Source organism: Euprymna scolopes, chromosome 36 (genome assembly GCF_053919585.1).
Source record: "Euprymna scolopes isolate OS-2025 chromosome 36, ASM5391958v1, whole genome shotgun sequence".
Taxonomy (NCBI): Eukaryota; Metazoa; Mollusca; class Cephalopoda; order Sepiida; family Sepiolidae; genus Euprymna; species Euprymna scolopes.
The window spans coordinates 76,533,721-76,556,234 of record NC_136517.1 but is presented as its reverse complement, the minus strand read 5'-3'; the positions used below and the strand labels follow the sequence as shown (position 1 = coordinate 76,556,234).

General features: G+C 35.4%; 1 protein-coding gene across 4 annotated transcripts in view; it reads right to left on the bottom strand.

Moving 5' to 3' along the window:
• Nucleotides 1-22,514, bottom strand: part of LOC145260617 (sodium/potassium/calcium exchanger 4-like) — a 605,323-nt gene that overhangs the window by 382,416 nt on the left and 200,393 nt on the right. For all 4 annotated transcript variants that reach the window (XM_080118926.1, XM_080118928.1, XM_080118927.1 and 1 more), the window contains exon 2: nucleotides 13,570-14,115. In XM_080118926.1, the coding sequence (XP_079975052.1) occupies nucleotides 13,570-13,909 (340 nt within the window). In that variant the 5' untranslated portion in view covers nucleotides 13,910-14,115. The remainder of the gene's footprint in view (nucleotides 1-13,569; nucleotides 14,116-22,514) is intronic.

Here is a 22,514-nt window from a genome sequence, read left to right as displayed (position 1 = left end):
TAAGATCTCACCTCGTCATTGTAAATGCCAGAAAGCTTACTATACTAATAGTTTCTTTCCTCGATCAGCTTGACTTTGGAATTCCCTTCCTGCTGTCTGCTTCTCTGGCTGTACAGAAGTTTAAATGTAACGTAAACAAATATCTTCTTAATCTTTCCCAGACATGGCCCCAAATAGTAGCCCCTTACTACCAAGTGGCGATATGCTTTGTAAGGGGTGAACATGAGTAAAAAATCAAAAAAAAATAAAAATAAAAACTAGATGATGCCATTTGAGCACAAAATGAATGGTGACTTTATAGAGATACAGGCGTAGGTGTGATTTTTCTAGCTCAGTAGAGAGAACCCACTCTTGGCAGCAAAGTTGGCACTTCACAAGAAATGAAGTGGTAGGTGAAGAAATGATAATCAGTTTGTATGAAAGAAATGCGAGATGACGAGTGAAAACTCGAATGTAAAGAAAGTATATTTGGATGGCAAAGTTATTGAAGGTGTTTAGTAGTTTTATAATATGCATCAGAGAAGAACAGATGTACATAAATCTAAGTCAATGGCAGAATCATTAGAAAATGACCTCCAGACGATAGTGGAATGGGGCCACAAATGGATGGCAACATTTAATGCTAGTAAAACTAAGCTGCTCTCCTTTAACAATTATGAGACGCTTCTCAAACCGCCTATATCCATGTCAAATAGCACCCTACCTGAGAATTCTATTTTCAAACTCCTCGGCCTAACATTTGCGGGCAATATGAACTGGTACAAATACATAAAGGACATTGCAAAGGCTGCTGCAAATAAGGTGGTTCTCTCTATCGAGCTAGAAGACTACTCACACCTGAAAGTATCCTGTACCTCTACAAAGTCACCATTCGCCCATGCATGGAGAATTGTTGTCACATTTTGGCCGATGCATCTACCACTAATTTCTTCCTCTTAGATAGGGTCCAAAAAAGAGTTGTCTATCTAATCGGTCCCACTTTATCAACTAAGCTTCAGCCCCTGTCCCATCGCCGCAATGTTGCATCATTGTTCCTATTTTACAAATATTTTAATGAAATGTGTTCTGGTGATTTCGTTTCATTTGTAACCCCCTCGGCGTACATATCCTCGACAAACTCGCTTAGCAATAAGATCTCACCTCGTCATTGTAAATGCCAGAAAGCTTACTATACTAATAGTTTCTTTCCTCGATCAGCTTGACTTTGGAATTCCCTTCCTGCTGTCTGCTTCTCTGGCTGTACAGAAGTTTAAATGTAACGTAAACAAATATCTTCTTAATCTTTCCCAGACATGGCCCCAAATAGTAGCCCCTTACTACCAAGTGGCGATATGCTTTGTAAGGGGTGAACATGAGTAAAAAATCAAAAAAAAATAAAAATAAAAACTAGATGATGCCATTTGAGCACAAAATGAATGGTGACTTTATAGAGATACAGGCGTAGGTGTGATTTTTCTAGCTCAGTAGAGAGAACCCACTCTTGGCAGCAAAGTTGGCACTTCACAAGAAATGAAGTGGTAGGTGAAGAAATGATAATCAGTTTGTATGAAAGAAATGCGAGATGACGAGTGAAAACTCGAATGTAAAGAAAGTATATTTGGATGGCAAAGTTATTGAAGGTGTTTAGTAGTTTTATAATATGCATCAGAGAAGAACAGATGTACATAAATCTAAGTCAATGGCAGAATCATTAGAAAATGACCTCCAGACGATAGTGGAATGGGGCCACAAATGGATGGCAACATTTAATGCTAGTAAAACTAAGCTGCTCTCCTTTAACAATTATGAGACGCTTCTCAAACCGCCTATATCCATGTCAAATAGCACCCTACCTGAGAATTCTATTTTCAAACTCCTCGGCCTAACATTTGCGGGCAATATGAACTGGTACAAATACATAAAGGACATTGCAAAGGCTGCTGCAAATAAGGTGGTTCTCTCTATCGAGCTAGAAGACTACTCACACCTGAAAGTATCCTGTACCTCTACAAAGTCACCATTCGCCCATGCATGGAGAATTGTTGTCACATTTTGGCCGATGCATCTACCACTAATTTCTTCCTCTTAGATAGGGTCCAAAAAAGAGTTGTCTATCTAATCGGTCCCACTTTATCAACTAAGCTTCAGCCCCTGTCCCATCGCCGCAATGTTGCATCATTGTTCCTATTTTACAAATATTTTAATGAAATGTGTTCTGGTGATTTCGTTTCATTTGTAACCCCCTCGGCGTACATATCCTCGACAAACTCGCTTAGCAATAAGATCTCACCTCGTCATTGTAAATGCCAGAAAGCTTACTATACTAATAGTTTCTTTCCTCGATCAGCTTGACTTTGGAATTCCCTTCCTGCTGTCTGCTTCTCTGGCTGTACAGAAGTTTAAATGTAACGTAAACAAATATCTTCTTAATCTTTCCCAGACATGGCCCCAAATAGTAGCCCCTTACTACCAAGTGGCGATATGCTTTGTAACGGGTGAACATGAGTAAAAAATCAAAAAAAAATAAAAATAAAAACTAGATGATGCCATTTGAGCACAAAATGAATGGTGACTTTATAGAGATACAGGCGTAGGTGTGATTTTTCTAGCTCAGTAGAGAGAACCCACTCTTGGCAGCAAAGTTGGCACTTCACAAGAAATGAAGTGGTAGGTGAAGAAATGATAATCAGTTTGTATGAAAGAAATGCGAGATGACGAGTGAAAACTCGAATGTAAAGAAAGTATATTTGGATGGCAAAGTTATTGAAGGTGTTTAGTAGTTTTATAATATGCATCAGAGAAGAACAGATGTACATAAATCTAAGTCAATGGCAGAATCATTAGAAAATGACCTCCAGACGATAGTGGAATGGGGCCACAAATGGATGGCAACATTTAATGCTAGTAAAACTAAGCTGCTCTCCTTTAACAATTATGAGACGCTTCTCAAACCGCCTATATCCATGTCAAATAGCACCCTACCTGAGAATTCTATTTTCAAACTCCTCGGCCTAACATTTGCGGGCAATATGAACTGGTACAAATACATAAAGGACATTGCAAAGGCTGCTGCAAATAAGGTGGTTCTCTCTATCGAGCTAGAAGACTACTCACACCTGAAAGTATCCTGTACCTCTACAAAGTCACCATTCGCCCATGCATGGAGAATTGTTGTCACATTTTGGCCGATGCATCTACCACTAATTTCTTCCTCTTAGATAGGGTCCAAAAAAGAGTTGTCTATCTAATCGGTCCCACTTTATCAACTAAGCTTCAGCCCCTGTCCCATCGCCGCAATGTTGCATCATTGTTCCTATTTTACAAATATTTTAATGAAATGTGTTCTGGTGATTTCGTTTCATTTGTAACCCCCTCGGCGTACATATCCTCGACAAACTCGCTTAGCAATAAGATCTCACCTCGTCATTGTAAATGCCAGAAAGCTTACTATACTAATAGTTTCTTTCCTCGATCAGCTTGACTTTGGAATTCCCTTCCTGCTGTCTGCTTCTCTGGCTGTACAGAAGTTTAAATGTAACGTAAACAAATATCTTCTTAATCTTTCCCAGACATGGCCCCAAATAGTAGCCCCTTACTACCAAGTGGCGATATGCTTTGTAAGGGGTGAACATGAGTAAAAAATCAAAAAAAAATAAAAATAAAAACTAGATGATGCCATTTGAGCACAAAATGAATGGTGACTTTATAGAGATACAGGCGTAGGTGTGATTTTTCTAGCTCAGTAGAGAGAACCCACTCTTGGCAGCAAAGTTGGCACTTCACAAGAAATGAAGTGGTAGGTGAAGAAATGATAATCAGTTTGTATGAAAGAAATGCGAGATGACGAGTGAAAACTCGAATGTAAAGAAAGTATATTTGGATGGCAAAGTTATTGAAGGTGTTTAGTAGTTTTATAATATGCATCAGAGAAGAACAGATGTACATAAATCTAAGTCAATGGCAGAATCATTAGAAAATGACCTCCAGACGATAGTGGAATGGGGCCACAAATGGATGGCAACATTTAATGCTAGTAAAACTAAGCTGCTCTCCTTTAACAATTATGAGACGCTTCTCAAACCGCCTATATCCATGTCAAATAGCACCCTACCTGAGAATTCTATTTTCAAACTCCTCGGCCTAACATTTGCGGGCAATATGAACTGGTACAAATACATAAAGGACATTGCAAAGGCTGCTGCAAATAAGGTGGTTCTCTCTATCGAGCTAGAAGACTACTCACACCTGAAAGTATCCTGTACCTCTACAAAGTCACCATTCGCCCATGCATGGAGAATTGTTGTCACATTTTGGCCGATGCATCTACCACTAATTTCTTCCTCTTAGATAGGGTCCAAAAAAGAGTTGTCTATCTAATCGGTCCCACTTTATCAACTAAGCTTCAGCCCCTGTCCCATCGCCGCAATGTTGCATCATTGTTCCTATTTTACAAATATTTTAATGAAATGTGTTCTGGTGATTTCGTTTCATTTGTAACCCCCTCGGCGTACATATCCTCGACAAACTCGCTTAGCAATAAGATCTCACCTCGTCATTGTAAATGCCAGAAAGCTTACTATACTAATAGTTTCTTTCCTCGATCAGCTTGACTTTGGAATTCCCTTCCTGCTGTCTGCTTCTCTGGCTGTACAGAAGTTTAAATGTAACGTAAACAAATATCTTCTTAATCTTTCCCAGACATGGCCCCAAATAGTAGCCCCTTACTACCAAGTGGCGATATGCTTTGTAAGGGGTGAACATGAGTAAAAAATCAAAAAAAAATAAAAATAAAAACTAGATGATGCCATTTGAGCACAAAATGAATGGTGACTTTATAGAGATACAGGCGTAGGTGTGATTTTTCTAGCTCAGTAGAGAGAACCCACTCTTGGCAGCAAAGTTGGCACTTCACAAGAAATGAAGTGGTAGGTGAAGAAATGATAATCAGTTTGTATGAAAGAAATGCGAGATGACGAGTGAAAACTCGAATGTAAAGAAAGTATATTTGGATGGCAAAGTTATTGAAGGTGTTTAGTAGTTTTATAATATGCATCAGAGAAGAACAGATGTACATAAATCTAAGTCAATGGCAGAATCATTAGAAAATGACCTCCAGACGATAGTGGAATGGGGCCACAAATGGATGGCAACATTTAATGCTAGTAAAACTAAGCTGCTCTCCTTTAACAATTATGAGACGCTTCTCAAACCGCCTATATCCATGTCAAATAGCACCCTACCTGAGAATTCTATTTTCAAACTCCTCGGCCTAACATTTGCGGGCAATATGAACTGGTACAAATACATAAAGGACATTGCAAAGGCTGCTGCAAATAAGGTGGTTCTCTCTATCGAGCTAGAAGACTACTCACACCTGAAAGTATCCTGTACCTCTACAAAGTCACCATTCGCCCATGCATGGAGAATTGTTGTCACATTTTGGCCGATGCATCTACCACTAATTTCTTCCTCTTAGATAGGGTCCAAAAAAGAGTTGTCTATCTAATCGGTCCCACTTTATCAACTAAGCTTCAGCCCCTGTCCCATCGCCGCAATGTTGCATCATTGTTCCTATTTTACAAATATTTTAATGAAATGTGTTCTGGTGATTTCGTTTCATTTGTAACCCCCTCGGCGTACATATCCTCGACAAACTCGCTTAGCAATAAGATCTCACCTCGTCATTGTAAATGCCAGAAAGCTTACTATACTAATAGTTTCTTTCCTCGATCAGCTTGACTTTGGAATTCCCTTCCTGCTGTCTGCTTCTCTGGCTGTACAGAAGTTTAAATGTAACGTAAACAAATATCTTCTTAATCTTTCCCAGACATGGCCCCAAATAGTAGCCCCTTACTACCAAGTGGCGATATGCTTTGTAAGGGGTGAACATGAGTAAAAAATCAAAAAAAAATAAAAATAAAAACTAGATGATGCCATTTGAGCACAAAATGAATGGTGACTTTATAGAGATACAGGCGTAGGTGTGATTTTTCTAGCTCAGTAGAGAGAACCCACTCTTGGCAGCAAAGTTGGCACTTCACAAGAAATGAAGTGGTAGGTGAAGAAATGATAATCAGTTTGTATGAAAGAAATGCGAGATGACGAGTGAAAACTCGAATGTAAAGAAAGTATATTTGGATGGCAAAGTTATTGAAGGTGTTTAGTAGTTTTATAATATGCATCAGAGAAGAACAGATGTACATAAATCTAAGTCAATGGCAGAATCATTAGAAAATGACCTCCAGACGATAGTGGAATGGGGCCACAAATGGATGGCAACATTTAATGCTAGTAAAACTAAGCTGCTCTCCTTTAACAATTATGAGACGCTTCTCAAACCGCCTATATCCATGTCAAATAGCACCCTACCTGAGAATTCTATTTTCAAACTCCTCGGCCTAACATTTGCGGGCAATATGAACTGGTACAAATACATAAAGGACATTGCAAAGGCTGCTGCAAATAAGGTGGTTCTCTCTATCGAGCTAGAAGACTACTCACACCTGAAAGTATCCTGTACCTCTACAAAGTCACCATTCGCCCATGCATGGAGAATTGTTGTCACATTTTGGCCGATGCATCTACCACTAATTTCTTCCTCTTAGATAGGGTCCAAAAAAGAGTTGTCTATCTAATCGGTCCCACTTTATCAACTAAGCTTCAGCCCCTGTCCCATCGCCGCAATGTTGCATCATTGTTCCTATTTTACAAATATTTTAATGAAATGTGTTCTGGTGATTTCGTTTCATTTGTAACCCCCTCGGCGTACATATCCTCGACAAACTCGCTTAGCAATAAGATCTCACCTCGTCATTGTAAATGCCAGAAAGCTTACTATACTAATAGTTTCTTTCCTCGATCAGCTTGACTTTGGAATTCCCTTCCTGCTGTCTGCTTCTCTGGCTGTACAGAAGTTTAAATGTAACGTAAACAAATATCTTCTTAATCTTTCCCAGACATGGCCCCAAATAGTAGCCCCTTACTACCAAGTGGCGATATGCTTTGTAAGGGGTGAACATGAGTAAAAAATCAAAAAAAAATAAAAATAAAAACTAGATGATGCCATTTGAGCACAAAATGAATGGTGACTTTATAGAGATACAGGCGTAGGTGTGATTTTTCTAGCTCAGTAGAGAGAACCCACTCTTGGCAGCAAAGTTGGCACTTTATTCTATGAATATATTTCAATTCATGTTGCCTGGAAATACGAGATCGAGAAGTTTGAAGATTGGGCCTTTAAACGAATAGAGAAAAACCAAAAAACTGAAATAAATCAAACCCATGGAATTTTAAGATTGTGTCATGAAATATTATAAAATTCTAAATGTTCTGCAAAAAATAGATTTTTAAAAAATCAGATAGGTATTAGAATGGGCATTAATCTAAGTTTGTGTCTCTAATACATGTACTAGTACATGTTGTTATGTAACACTATTTCAAATCCCGGGCGACATCATGACACCCTCCTGGGCAGGCAGGATGAGTCAGGTGTTGTTGACACTGGTTAAGAATTCTAGATGTCCCAAATTTCTACATACGAGAAAAAAATAATCTCTTAATAAAATAGAAGTGACGGTTGGTGATAAAAGTCTGGCTAACCCTTGCGGAAATCTTGTCATTCAGTCATATGTTTTATGTAGGAAATGAATTTAAAAACAAAGTCTTGTTTCGATAATGATTTTAAAAAAAAAAAAAAAAAAAAAGAACAATTAACTTGTATGTTTTCAGTGGAGCGAGGGAGGAGGGCGGACCACTTGAATAGCTGGTAAGGGGGATTTTGTTAAGAAAAAAAAAAACAGAAAACAAAAGTTTTCGGGGATAATATGAATGACAAGTGTTTCATACTTAAAACAAACAACAATGGCAACAATCTGTTCCTCTGAAAAACCGTTCTCTTCACAGTAACTTCCCGAATATCTTCCCCGTTTGATGTCAATGACACTTTTCATGGCTTGATACTTCTTTCCAAGAATTTTCGAACACTCTACCGCTATTCCAAATATTTCTATACATTCTTTAAGCCGGTGATGTGGAACCAGATTATATGATTTGCGGTAATCTATACATGACATGAATAGATTTGTGAGGCTTCTCTTACAATACCGGAGTGTTGTTTTATCTCTAAGCAATTGAATTAGAACGAGCAGGGGGAGGGGAGCGGACCACTTTAATAGTTGATAAGGGGGATTTTGTTAAGAAAAAAAAACAGAGAAAACGAAAGGAGTTTTTGTGGGGAGGGGAGAAAGAGATAATGTTTAGAACTAGATAAACGTTTAGCAAAGAGAGAAAGAGAATAGGCCTTCGAGTAAACTAAAGGAAAAAAGCGGACAAAAAAAGAGGAGGAAATGCTAATCTAGGAAATATGGGGGCAAAATTAGCCATGTTCATAAAACCACTTATTGTTGCATGTTGCGTTGGTTTTGACAGGGACGTAAAAAAAGATATGAGTTGTCGAGAGTTCAAAGGTGAAAAGCATGGATAAGAAAAGATTAAATATAAATTAGCATTAAAAGTTGCGCATCCACGTTCGTGTTAAATATTGACCAATGTGCGTTCATATAAGCGGACAGATTCCTACAAGCGTGTAAAACTGGCCTTATACAAATATATGCGGATGAGAAATTTAACATACAAAAAACAAACCTCTTATCCATAACAGAATAAGTCGCTAATGCAAAGAACAATTCATCGCTCCAGCTCCAATCTATATGCATGCATAAAAAAATTTATTACATATATCTAAAAGAAAGACTGTTGGACATCCACGACTGAAACTTGATGGGCAAGGCATGTTTAAATTTATTTGTATCAATTTTTTATGAATATCGCTTCGGGAATGGCATGAAACTGTTTGATGTAAGGAGCTATAACAAAAAAATACACACAACTTCAAGGCCCAAAAGCTAGCCAAGGATACATATCATGTGAATAGATTTCAGCACAGAAAACAGCAGTTCGTCCCACTTTGTCAGAAATTCTTTGTTGATGAAATGTAAGACCAAAGGACAAAATAAGGTTGAATTGCAAAACGGATTGTGGATTTTTGTAACGATTCCATGAGTACGATCAGCCTATACCATTTGCGTCAGTATATAATGTTTAGGTTTTAAAATATGCACATCATAATCACGTTGACAAATCACTGAAGTTAAGCAAAGTTGAGCTGTAACAGTACGAGATGGGTGACAACTTGGAAATACAATGCGCTTTATGTAGAAAGTCAACACATCCTTACAAGATCTGTAAAAATCTAACATCGTCAGCTCTCTTAACCGAGATATAGATGCGACTGGGGGTTTCTTGTGACGTTGGTATTCATGTGAAATTTCCTCCTTTGGAGGAAACCGGCTCGGCACATCGGTTAGGTTTTAAAAGTCATTTTCTTTGAACTGTCTAAAATTGGAATAGTAGTTTTTTTATCACTAATGTTATATTATGGTGCACCAAAAAGGGTCCTGTTTTGTAATGGGGTTTTATATTGTATCTGTATATTCATGCATGTGTAAATGCGTGTATGTATGTACGTCTAGTGTGCATGCAACAGTTTTAACAGGAAACGATTGACGTGGACGTATCGAAACAGTTGTAGACAAGCAGTTCTTTTTAACAGATGTAAATAACACAACACATACCTAAATTATTTGCGAACATTTATTCTCATGATCTGACCGACAATTTCAGAGATTACACGTTCTTACATCATAGCTGCCTAAAATGACGCCGCTCCCTGCGTCATTTTGAGTCGTCCGTTCTCTCTGATGTCCAGCTAACGACTGTCTAGAATCTCCTCAAATCTACATGCATCACGTGTCTCATTACGTCTCATCATTACGTGTCTCAGACCAACAGCTGATGTCCCCCAATCTAGTTATTTGTTTTTGCAAACCAAAAATCATGTTTACATCTATTTTTTTTATTTTCACATTCCTTTTGCGATATTATATGTCAATCATTTTTTCCCAATTTAATTTATTTTTCTAATCATAATAATTGATCCAGCGACCCGCCGTCTCTTGAATCAATTAATAATATTAATAATAATAATAATAATAATAATAATATATATATATATATATATATATATACAAACATTCACACATATATATATAATAAACACAATATGTAAGTAAAAATATCAGTATTGAATTGCTCTAGAAGTATACATGTCTATCTTTCTCTCTCTCTCTCTTTCTCTCTCTGTCTCTCTCTCTTTCTCTCTCTCTCTCTCTCTCTCTCTCTCTCTATATATATATATATATATATATATATATATATATATATATATATGCTATAATAATTATTAAATACCTACAGACACTAGTGTTTCATCCTTTCGGGAATCATCAGTGCAGAGTGTCACGATTAACGCCAGTCGAGAGAATCGAACCCCGGCAAGAGAAGTCATGTCTGGCTTCATTAGCAAGATGCCGGATCATTCGGCTACCGTCAACCGCGGGAGATAGTTGAAATTTAAACATTTATTCTTATTAAATGCTTTTTTAGTCAAAGTGATCTTATCATTATTAAAAGACCTGCGTATATGAGCTAAGTTGACCGACTTTATTACAACTGAAAATGCTCAACAATAAGAAATAAGTTCCTTAAAGGGGCTGACATTATATACACACACACTATATATATATATATATATATATATATATATATATATATATATATATATATATATATGAGCAAGTAGTTAATAAAACATGCTAAAAACACTTTGAAAAAAAAGAGTTAAAAACATATTTAATCTGAAAAGGAAACACTATATAAGTTATAGTCCTTAATCCGCGGAGTTTCGAAGAAATACTTTCCTTCTCATCAGAGGGTAGGAATTAGCAAAATGCGGGATCGGATTTTGTATACAAATATATTTGATGAAACTGCAAGTAAGTCAAAGATCTTACTTGATAACAAAAATTGAAGCAGAGGGAATATGGTGAAGAAAAAGGTGCTTTCACGTGAATGGATTGTCTGGTGAACGGTAAAGTATCCAATGACGGTAAATTTTTGGATTTTACCGCTTTTTACATCTGGTTGAGATTACTTTATAAATATTAATTCTTTAATATTTATAATATACTTTAGTTTAACCATCTTGGATCATTTTGGTAAATTTAATTGTAATTTATATATATATATATATATATATATATATATATATATATATATATATATATAATTATTTTTTAACTATAATGATTAAATACCTACAGACACTAGTGTTTTATCCTTTCGGGAATCTTCAGTGCAGGGTTTCACGATTAACATCATATATATACTGTTTATTTTAGGTCATCTTAGGAACCGTTCTCGGAGATTTTTGTATAGCCTTAGAGAGTTTTCTATATATGGGAGGAAAAAGAGAAAGAGAGACAGAGAACGAAGAAAAGAGAGAGAGAGAGAGAGAGAGAGAGAGGCATGATTTTATTTCTCTGCAAACGATTTATGACGAAAATAATATATATATTTATATATATATATATATATATATATATATATATATATATATATATAGAGAGAGAGAGAGAGAGAGAGAGAGAGAGAGAGGGTGGAGAGAGTGGGGGAGAGAGGAGCGAGCAGTGAAGATGAGATATATTGATAATATACTGAAAGCCTAGAACTGCACAAGACTAGACTTCAAATAAAAAGAGAACATCCACGCTTCAAAATGGCAGAGATCGTGCGTTCGATTTTGGTATGCACGTAACCCGGAATAACACCAACCATAGAATTAACGGAATAATCTTATTTCCGTCATAAATCATTTGCAGAGAAATAAAGTCATACCCCGCTCTCTCTTCTTCTTCTTCTTCTTCTTCTTCTTCTTCTTCTTCTTCTTCTTCTTCGTTCTCTGTCTCTCTTTCTCTTTTTCCTCCCATATAGAAAACTCTCGAAGGCTATAAAAATATCTCCGAGGACGGTTCCTAAGATGACCTAAAATAAACCAACGGATCCCTGAAGAAATAGGTAATCCCCGGGAGAATGCCATACATCACTGAGACAGAAGGATCGGACTCTTTAGTGAACCAGAACCCTAAATCAGCATGTGTCAAGGTTGTGGGGGAATGTGCTCGCCGAAGCACTTGACAAGTTATTAAGTTCTTGTCGTATTACAAGTTGGTCCATGAATATTTGAATATTTGAAATTTTGTCAAAGCATTCTTTTTCTTCTTGTTTTTTTGTTTTTGTTTTTGTTTTTTGACGTAAGTGGTTACTATTTGGGGAAAGATTAGCAAGATGTTTGTTTCTGTTACTTCTGCGTATCAGTACAGCCAAGGAAGCAGGCAGCAGGAAGGGAATTCCAAAGTCTAGCTGTTCGAGGGAAGAAACTATTAGAATAGAAAGCTTTCTGTTATTTAGGGACATCGACATGGAAGGGGTGAGATCTTATTGCAAAAACGGGTTTATTAGGGATATGTACGCCGAGGGGGTACAAGTGCAACGAGTTCATCAGAACACATTCCATCAAAATATTTGAATTAACTAAACAAACCAAACCGTACTTTTTTGCTAAAGATATTTTTCCATTGTTCGTTGAAAAGAATATTTCTTTTAACTATCTTGTAAATTTATTTATTTTTCTTTTTTTTTTAATTTATGTTCGACTTTTAAAAATCAATAAAACCACAAAGTTATAAAAAATAAAAGTAACCAAATAAAAAAAAAAAACAGAAAAAAATACTCCACATCAGCAATCACCTTTAAAATTACGTCTTTTATAAGTTTTCAGGTATGCTGAAAATGAATATCATAGTTAACATTTGTGCAGACAAATAGTTTACTGGATAATGAAACCTTTTTTATTCAATATAATCTCACCGATGGCCATGTTTTTTTACTACTGAAAAAGCACTAAAGCGCATGCGTTCTACAAACTATCCATCATCCCCATGTTTAGAAAGGCGATCGCCACTGTTTACCGATGTATTTGTAAAATGCAAATGGCGACAGACTCTGTGTTGAAAACATAAGTTTGAGAAAATAACTTAAAACTATTAAACTGTACAAAATGCTGTTAGAAACCCACCGAATATCTATCAACCTATGTTACATTAACAAATATTGAGTGGGTTTTTAACAGTATCTTGTGTAGTTTTTTAGTTTTAAGTCATTTTCCCAAATTTACATTTTCAACACAGAATCCGTCGTCATTTGCATTTTTCAAATAAATCGGTAAACACCATATGTTTTTCGAGCCGAATAAACACTTTATATTAAATAAAACAATAAAAAAAATTATCCAGTTAGGTAGAAAAGTAACTTATCTTGTTTTCGATAACATTTATTTGTTATATATTTGTTTTTTGACAACTTTTTCAAATCTATGTGCATAGTAATACAACCCCCAGAATTCTTTCTAGTGAGAAATCGGGACCACGTGAAGGTTGCCAACATCAGTTAACGTGATTGGGGGGGGAGAATTGGATTCCAACTTAAAACACTAGGGTCGTCAATCCGTGTTATTAACTACTAGACCATCGTCAATTTCCTTCCCGATGCTGAAAATCTGAGATCTCTTTAGTACACTAGCACCCACTTTACATGCAGAAGAAGAGCGCGATAATTTTTTTAATATTATCTTACCTGGAGGGGTGCAGATGTATGCTGACATAGTGGTGGTAATGTTGTCCAGGAGGGTTGACGTCCGAAGAATAGACGCAGTGCTTGCCATTAGAGGTCCTAGCGTGGCGTTGGTGACGGACGCCGCCACCACAGCCGCTGCCTGAGCCGCGGCCGCTGCGGCCGTCGTCACCGTGGTTGCGGCCGCTGCTGCCGTCGTCGTTGTTGTGCTAGCAACTGTCGTGCTGGCGTTCAAGGCCGCTCCTGCCGTCTCCCCCAAAGCAACCCCGGCGAGGGGCATCGATGCTGTCACGGTGTGGTTTGACAAATTCATTAGCTGCCGGAGAGTTACGTTGGCTTCCATGTTTATTTTTTTATTTTTTAAACGTTTTTTTTTTTTTTAATTCGATTTTAAAAGTATGTTTTTAACGAAATGTTTTGTTGTGTTTTTGTTTGTTTGTTTTATGGTTCAATTTTCTTTTGTTTTTTATTGTTTTTTTAATCCATTCAAGGGTATTTCCGCGGGAAAGTTTTTGGGGTGGGGTTGGGGGAGTGGCTCAATCTTCTCTTCTGTAAAAAACAAGAACAGAAAATAGATTGTTAATATAAATATATTCAACGATAATCTGTGATATATACATATAATAATAAATATTTCTGGGGATTGATGAGAGTTAAAAGCGAACCGGATGTTGACACATTCACGGCCAGAGATTGAATAAAAAAAAATGTCTTGTACGCACTGGCTCGACGCAGGGCTTCCGGTTGAAAAAAAAAGAAGAAAAATAATAATTAAAAAAAAATGATTGCAAACCAACGGAAAGCTTTGGCGCCGTTTAAAAAACTGTCGACTTCCATGGCCGCTGGGAGCCCCCAGAAAAATATAAAAGCCCAAGATTTTACGAAGCAGGAAGAGAATTCACAGGAGGATTCGAGAGGAGATTCTGCCAAAAAAGCTGTAATAGATGTAAAGAAGAAAAGAAGACACTAGTGAACTGAAGCCGACTCTGCTCCCACGTTACGGACCGAGCACCTTCATTTACTGACCGTTGCCTGATTCACACCTAAACTGATGAGTCCAAACCAAATGAACATTCTCTTTTTGTTGATTTCTCTCCATGCTGACCTTTCTCTCACACATTCACGAAAATCCTCCCCCACCACGAAAACGAACACTTTCAACTTACATTCCATAATAAATAAATCTCCTTTTCTCACTTTTAAAATTGAATGTCTGTCTTATTTATTTTATGGAGTCAGATAATTGCATGTTAATATACAAACCAGATAAAGTCCTTAATGTAAAATTGATTGTTTGATATGTTTAAATTTATGTTCAATTTTTGCATCAAATCGTGACCCTAACTGTGTATCGAACGAATACCATACTACTTTGTTCGCTGCACCTTATCATAGCAAAGGTCCATACAAAATTCTAGCTAAATCCAACCTGTAGTTTCTAATAAATTTTCCAGAATAAATGTGTTATTTGTGGTAAATATTCTCTATTGGTGTATCGGACGGATATCACAATACTTAGTTCGCTGCACCGTATAATAGCAAAGTTCATACAAAATTTCGCCTAGATTGACCTTATAGTTTGTGAGAACATTTATAGAGTAAATGTAGTATTGTCGTAATTAATCCCTATTAATCGAATGGATACCATAATATTTAGTTCGCTGCTCCTTAATATAAGAAAGGTTCATACATAACTTATTAATTCTTATCATAACAAAAACTCATTCACAATTTCAGTCAGATTGCTGCAGTAGTTTCCGATAAAAGGTAGAAAGGACAGATAGACAGACAGACTAAGAGGAATTAAATATATATAATGCTATATGTCTGTCAGTCTGTCTCCATATTTTCAAACTCTATCTCCTCCGAAACAAATGATTGAATGTTTTACGGGCCGTTCTTTTATGGGGTTTTGCCGGTTAAAATAGTTTTTTAAGGGGTCAAAAGTGGGTAAAACTGCAAAAAATGGTTATACATTTGTACATGCATCTTAGTTTATTTTTAATTTTTAATTTTCAATCCGTTCATATCTAAGTCACGTTGGTGTAGTGGTAACGTCACCAGCTTTGAATGCTACAGTTTTGATTTCGGTTTCGATTCTAGCTGTTGGCACCCAAATACTTTTTTTTTTTTTTACTTTTGAAATCACGACTCTATAATAATAAATACAAAATCCGGACAAATTAAAATATCATATTTAAGCGTATTTTATGACCGGGAAAAGCCGGGCGCCCCCTCCCACCAGTATTATATAGATGAACATACGTGTGTCCGGCCAGATTTGGTTTATGAAGGTGAGAGGAAATGAACGAATAAGAAGGACAGAAAGGGTAGTAGACAGAGTAGCTTTGAGTAGTTTTGTTACATTAAGTAGCTTCATGGCTTGTCTGAAGTGATTTTCATAAAAATATGTTAAACACGGTTTCTTAATTTTAGATTGCAAAACCAGAAATCATCAAGGTGTAATCTTTTTTATCTTTTAACATCTCGCAACGGGATATTCCAACCAATGAATCACTTTATGATGGTCTCATTGTAATATCATGTATTTTTAAAAATCCTCACGTTCTTCTCGATCTCCACGGTTCGTTTCAATTCTTACAAGACGTTGTGTCATCTATTATTAAGGTCTAAAGCAACTTTTTAAATAAGGGTTAACAGGTGTGAGGGAGCCGGTGAGACAATACTGGGATGAGCGATAATAGTGGGACGAGTGAGATTTGATTAAGAGGGCGGCTTAGCGAGAGTTTGTTTACATTAGACTTGAAAGTGGTCATGTTATAGTCAGCCGGGAAGTAGCTTCGCGGTATTGTGTTACACAGGCGGATAGTTCTATGAAAGAACATGTGGTCATAGGATTTTCGTTTAGTTTTAGGCACAGATAGAGAATAAGGGAAATTGTGGACAGTGGTTGTAGCTAGATGAGGATCGACTGTGAATGTTCTGCATGGAAAGGCACAAATGGAAGTTTTGTTGACGGGATTCACTGAGCGGGTTTAAGTACTATTGCGGTAATCAAGGTTTGCATATTCTCTTCTTTCCGTCCTTTTCTTCTTCTTCTTCTTCTTCTTCTTCTTCTTCTTCTTCTTCTCCTCCTCCTCCTCCTTCTTAATAACTGCTTTCACCAACATTATTAAATGAAAAAAAAAAGCATCAACAAATAAAAACGGGCTTTGAAAAACTGTGGAGTTTTAGTTGCTCTTCGGTGCCTACACGTGAACGCATAAGACCACCCAACCCTCCTTATGGTATACGGGGGTGAGTTATTTAAAAGCCGAATCACACTCCCTAGTGGTTCAGACGAAAGAGGGCGATTCTCTTTACCAAGTTTACACACATGTTTTGCACACGTTTTCTGCCAATGACGTCACTTTTTTTTATTTTTACATTGGAGTCACCACTTATTAAGCCCCAGAGACCACTCGAGGATAAGAGTGTACAGTAGTCAATGGGACAATATCGTAATAATCGTCAGTAGTGGAAATTTGGTCAATTGGATTACTTAAGGGGAACAACTCATCAAGAACTTGTTTACATTGGACTTGAAGACGACCTTATTGTAGTCAGCTGGAAAGCAGGCAAACGGAAGAGAGTTCCACAGGTGTGCAGTTCTAAGAAAGAAGCTTTGTTCATGGAATCTACGTTTAGGTTTACGCACAGATAAAGAGTGGGAGAAATTATTGATAGTGGTTTCAGCTAGACGAGTGTTTCGCATGAAAGTTCGGCGAGATGGGGGGGGGCATAATTTGGAGTTCAGACGAGTACTTGCCATGAAAATAACGATAATTCAAAGACAGGCCCGCGACGTCTCTTCCATGAGAAAGGTTGCAGCAATAAAATAAAAGGGCAGCTTCTACTAAGCTACGAAGTCTATTTTGAACTCTGTCAAGGCAGGATAAGACTTTCTAGCAGCTTCTGCCCAGATATGGCAACAGTGCCCCGTCTTTGAACGTACCTTGCTCTTATATAGGGAGAGGGTTGCATCAGCAATGAGATATCTACAAGATCGATAGAAGGATACCACCATTTTTCCAGCGATCTCGGCAACTATTCATATTCTTATGCAGTCAACTTGAAAGCCTACTAGAGAGAACTTGAATGCCTACTAGACACTATCCTCGAGTGTCTAAAGTGTCTCTGTTCAGAGGTTTGTCAGGTCAACATGACATAAGGATACTTTTCTCATAAGTAAACTCTGACTAAATGTTCAAATTAAATTTTCGTATTCACAGCTGAAATTAGATATTGCTATGACTAGCCAGCACTGGCTTTTATGAGGAATGGTGTACCTTCTTCAAATGAAGTTACCTCAAGTAAATAGTACGAAGCTGGATACTCAACCAGACTAGATGAATTCTTCTCCTGGAATCCAGTAAAGCCATAAGGTTGCTTGTTTTTTATTTTACGGCATATCAACTCTTTTCATGTTATTTAATGCCAAATCCAGTGAGTTTGAAGAAAATTTTTTAAAGAATTAGGGGTTCCTTTTTTCTTTTTCTTTTTTCAAGTCGGTTTCTATAAAACCCATAGTTGGGACCCTAACAGGTACTACCACTCGGTGTCTGAGTGGACCTGGGAGCAATGGCAATTAAAGGGTGGTTCCACACTCCCCCAAAGCCAGCAAGCTGGGGCCTCACCATCGGGTATAGTTTAAGATCATATCCAGGACCAGAGACCATAACAATGGTATACTATGACATATTTAAATGGTCAGTTGGGGAAGAGAAAAATTATGTTCTCCACTTCTTAACTAAATCAGTGTTTGAGACATAAAGGAGAACTTTATTCGAATATTTATGCATCTCATATAGACATCTCATATCTATGAATATCTATGCATCTCATATAGACATCTCATATCTATTAATATCTATGCATCTCATATAGATATCTCATATCTATGAATATCTATGTATCTCATATAGACATCTCATATCTATTAATATCTATGCATCACATATAGACATCACATATCTATGAATATCTATGCATCACATATAGACATCTCATATCTATGAATATATATGCATCTCATACAGACATCTCATATCTATTAATATATATGTATCTCATATAGACATCTCATATCTATGAATATCTATGCATCTCATATAGACATCTCATATCTATGAATATCTATGTATCTCATATAGACATCTCATATCTATTAATATCTATGCATCTCATATAGACATCTCATATCTATGAATATCTATGCATCACATATAAACATCTCATATCTATGAATATCTATGCATCTCATACAGACATCTCATATCTATTAATATATATGTATCTCATATAGACATCTCATATCTATGAATATCTATGCATCTCATATAGACATCTCATATCTATGAATATCTATGTATCTCATATAGACATCTCATATCTATTAATATCTATGCATCTCATATAGACATCTCATATCTATGAATATCTATGCATCACATATAAACATCTCATATCTATGAATATCAACGCATCTCATATAGACATCTCATATCTATCAATATCTATGCCTCTCATATAGACATCTCATATCTATGAATATCTATGCATCACATATAAACATCTCATATCTATCAATATCAACGCATCTCATATAGACATCTCATATCTATCAATATCTATGCATCTCATATAGACATCTCATATCTATGAATATCTATGCATCTCATATAGACATCTCATATCTATGAATATCTATGCATCTCATATAGACATCTCATATCTATGAATATCTATGCATCTCATATAGACATCTCATAGCTATGAATATCTATGCCTCTCATATAGACATCTCATATCTATGAATATCTATGCATCTCATATAGACATCTCATATCTATGAATATCTATGCATCTCATATAGACATCTCATATCTATGAATATCTATGCATCTCATATAGACATCTCATAGCTATGAATATCTATGCCTCTCATATAGACATCTCATATCTATGAATATCTATTCATCTCATATAGACATCTCATATCTATGAATATCTATGCATCTCATATAGACATCTCATATCTATGAATATCTATGCATCTCATATAGACATCTCATATCTATGAATATCTATGCATCTCATATAGACATCTCATAGCTATGAATATCTATGCCTCTCATATAGACATCTCATATCTATGAATATCTATGCATCTCATATAGACATCTCATATCTATGAATATCTATGCATCTCATATAGACATCTCATATCTATTAATATCTATGAATCTCATATAGACATCTCATATCTATGAATATCTATGCCTCTCATATAGACATCTCATATCTATGAATATCTATGCATCTAATATAGACATCTCATATCTATGAATATCTATACATCTCATATAGACATCTAATATCTATGAATATCTATGCATCTCATATAGAAATCTCATATCTATGAATATCTATGACTCTAATATAGACATCTCATATCTATGAATATCTATACATCTCATATAGACATCTCATATCTATGAATATCTATGCATCTCATATAGACATCTCATATCTATGAATATCTATGCATCTAATATAGACATCTCATATCTATGAATATCTATACATCTCATATAGACATCTAATATCTATGAATATCTATGCATCTCATATAGAAATCTCATATCTATGAATATCTATGACTCTAATATAGACATCTCATATCTATGAATATCTATACATCTCATATAGACATCTCATATCTATGAATATCTATGCATCTCATATAGAAATCTCATATCTATTAATATCTATGCATCTCATATAGAAATCTCATATCTATGAATATCTATGCATCTCATATAAACATCTCATATCTATGAATATCTATGCATCTCATATAAACATCTCATATCTATCAATATCTATGCATCTCATATAGACATCTCATATCTATGAATATCTATGCATCTCATATAAACATCTCATATCTATGAATATCTATGCATCTCATATAGACATCTCATATCTATGAATATCTATGCATCTCATATAGACATCTCATATCTATGAATATCTATGCATCTCATATAGACATCTCATATCTATGAATATCTATGCATCTCATATAAACATCTCATATCTATGAATATCTATGCATCTCATATAAACATCTCATATCTATGAATATCTATGCATCTCATATAGACATCTCATATCTATGAATATCTATGCATCTCATATAAACATCTCATATCTATGAATATCTATGCATCTCATATAAACATCTCATATCTATGAATATCTATGCATCTCATATAAACATCTCATATCTATGAATATCTATGCATCTCATATAAACATCTCATATCTATGAATATCTATGCATCTCATATAAACATCTCATATCTATGAATATCTATGCATCTCATATAGACATCTCATATCTATGAATTTCTATGCATCTCGTATAAACATCTCATATCTATGAATATCTATGCATCTCATATAGACATCTCATATCTATGAATATCTATGCATCTCATATAGACATCTCATATCTATGAATATCTATGCATCTCATATAAACATCTCATATCTATGAATATCTATGCATCTCATATAGACATCTCATATCTATGAATATCTATGCATCTCATATAAACATCTCATATCTATGAATATCTATGCATCTCATATAGACATCTCATATCTATGAATATCTATGAATCTCATATAAACATCTCATATCTATGAATATCTATGCATCTCATATAAACATCTCATATCTATGAATATCTATGCATCTCATATAAACATCTCATATCTATGAATATCTATGCATCTCATATAAACATCTCATATCTATGAATATCTATTCATCTCATATAAACATCTCATATCTATGAATATCTATGCATCTCATATAAACATCTAATATCTATGAATATCTATGCATCTCATATAAACATCTCATATCTATGAATATCTATGCATCTCATATAGACATCTCATATCTATGAATATCTATGCATCTCATATAAACATCTCATATCTATGAATATCTATGCATCTCATATAGACATCTCATATCTATGAATATCTATGAATCTCATATAAACATCTCATATCTATGAATATCTATGCATCTCATATAAACATCTCATATCTATCAATATCTATGCATCTCATATAAACATCTCATATCTATGAATATCTATGCATCTCATATAGACATCTCATATCTATCAATATCTATGCATCTCATATAAACATCTCATATCTATGAATTTCTATGCATCTCGTATAAACATCTCATATCTATGAATATCTATGCATCTCATATAAACATCTCATATCTATGAATATCTATGCATCTCATATAAACATCTCATATCTATGAATATCTATTCATCTCATATAAACATCTCATATCTATGAATATCTATGCATCTCATATAAACATCTAATATCTATGAATATCTATGCATCTCATATAAACATCTCATATCTATGAATATCTATGCATCTCATATAGACATCTCATATCTATGAATATCTCATACATCTCATATAGACATCTCATATCTATGAATATCTATGCATCACATATAGACATCTCATATCTATGAATATCTATGCATCACATATAGACATCTCATATCTATGAATATCTTATACATCTCATATAGACATCTCATATCTATGAATATCTATGCATCTCATATAGACATCTCATATCTATGAATATCTTATACATCTCATATAGACATCTCATAGCTGTGAATATCTATGCATCTCATGTAGACATCTCAAGTTTTAGCTCCAGGAAGGGGAGGGTTATTTTAATTTCTGAGAACTTCGACTGAAGTAAAATGAAATTTTAATATTCTTACTTACTTGCCTCCCCACGAGGACAGAGTTAGACACAAAATCAGTTTTTTATGTGGGGAAAATCCAGCTCCCCAAAAAGGGGCATTCTGGATAGG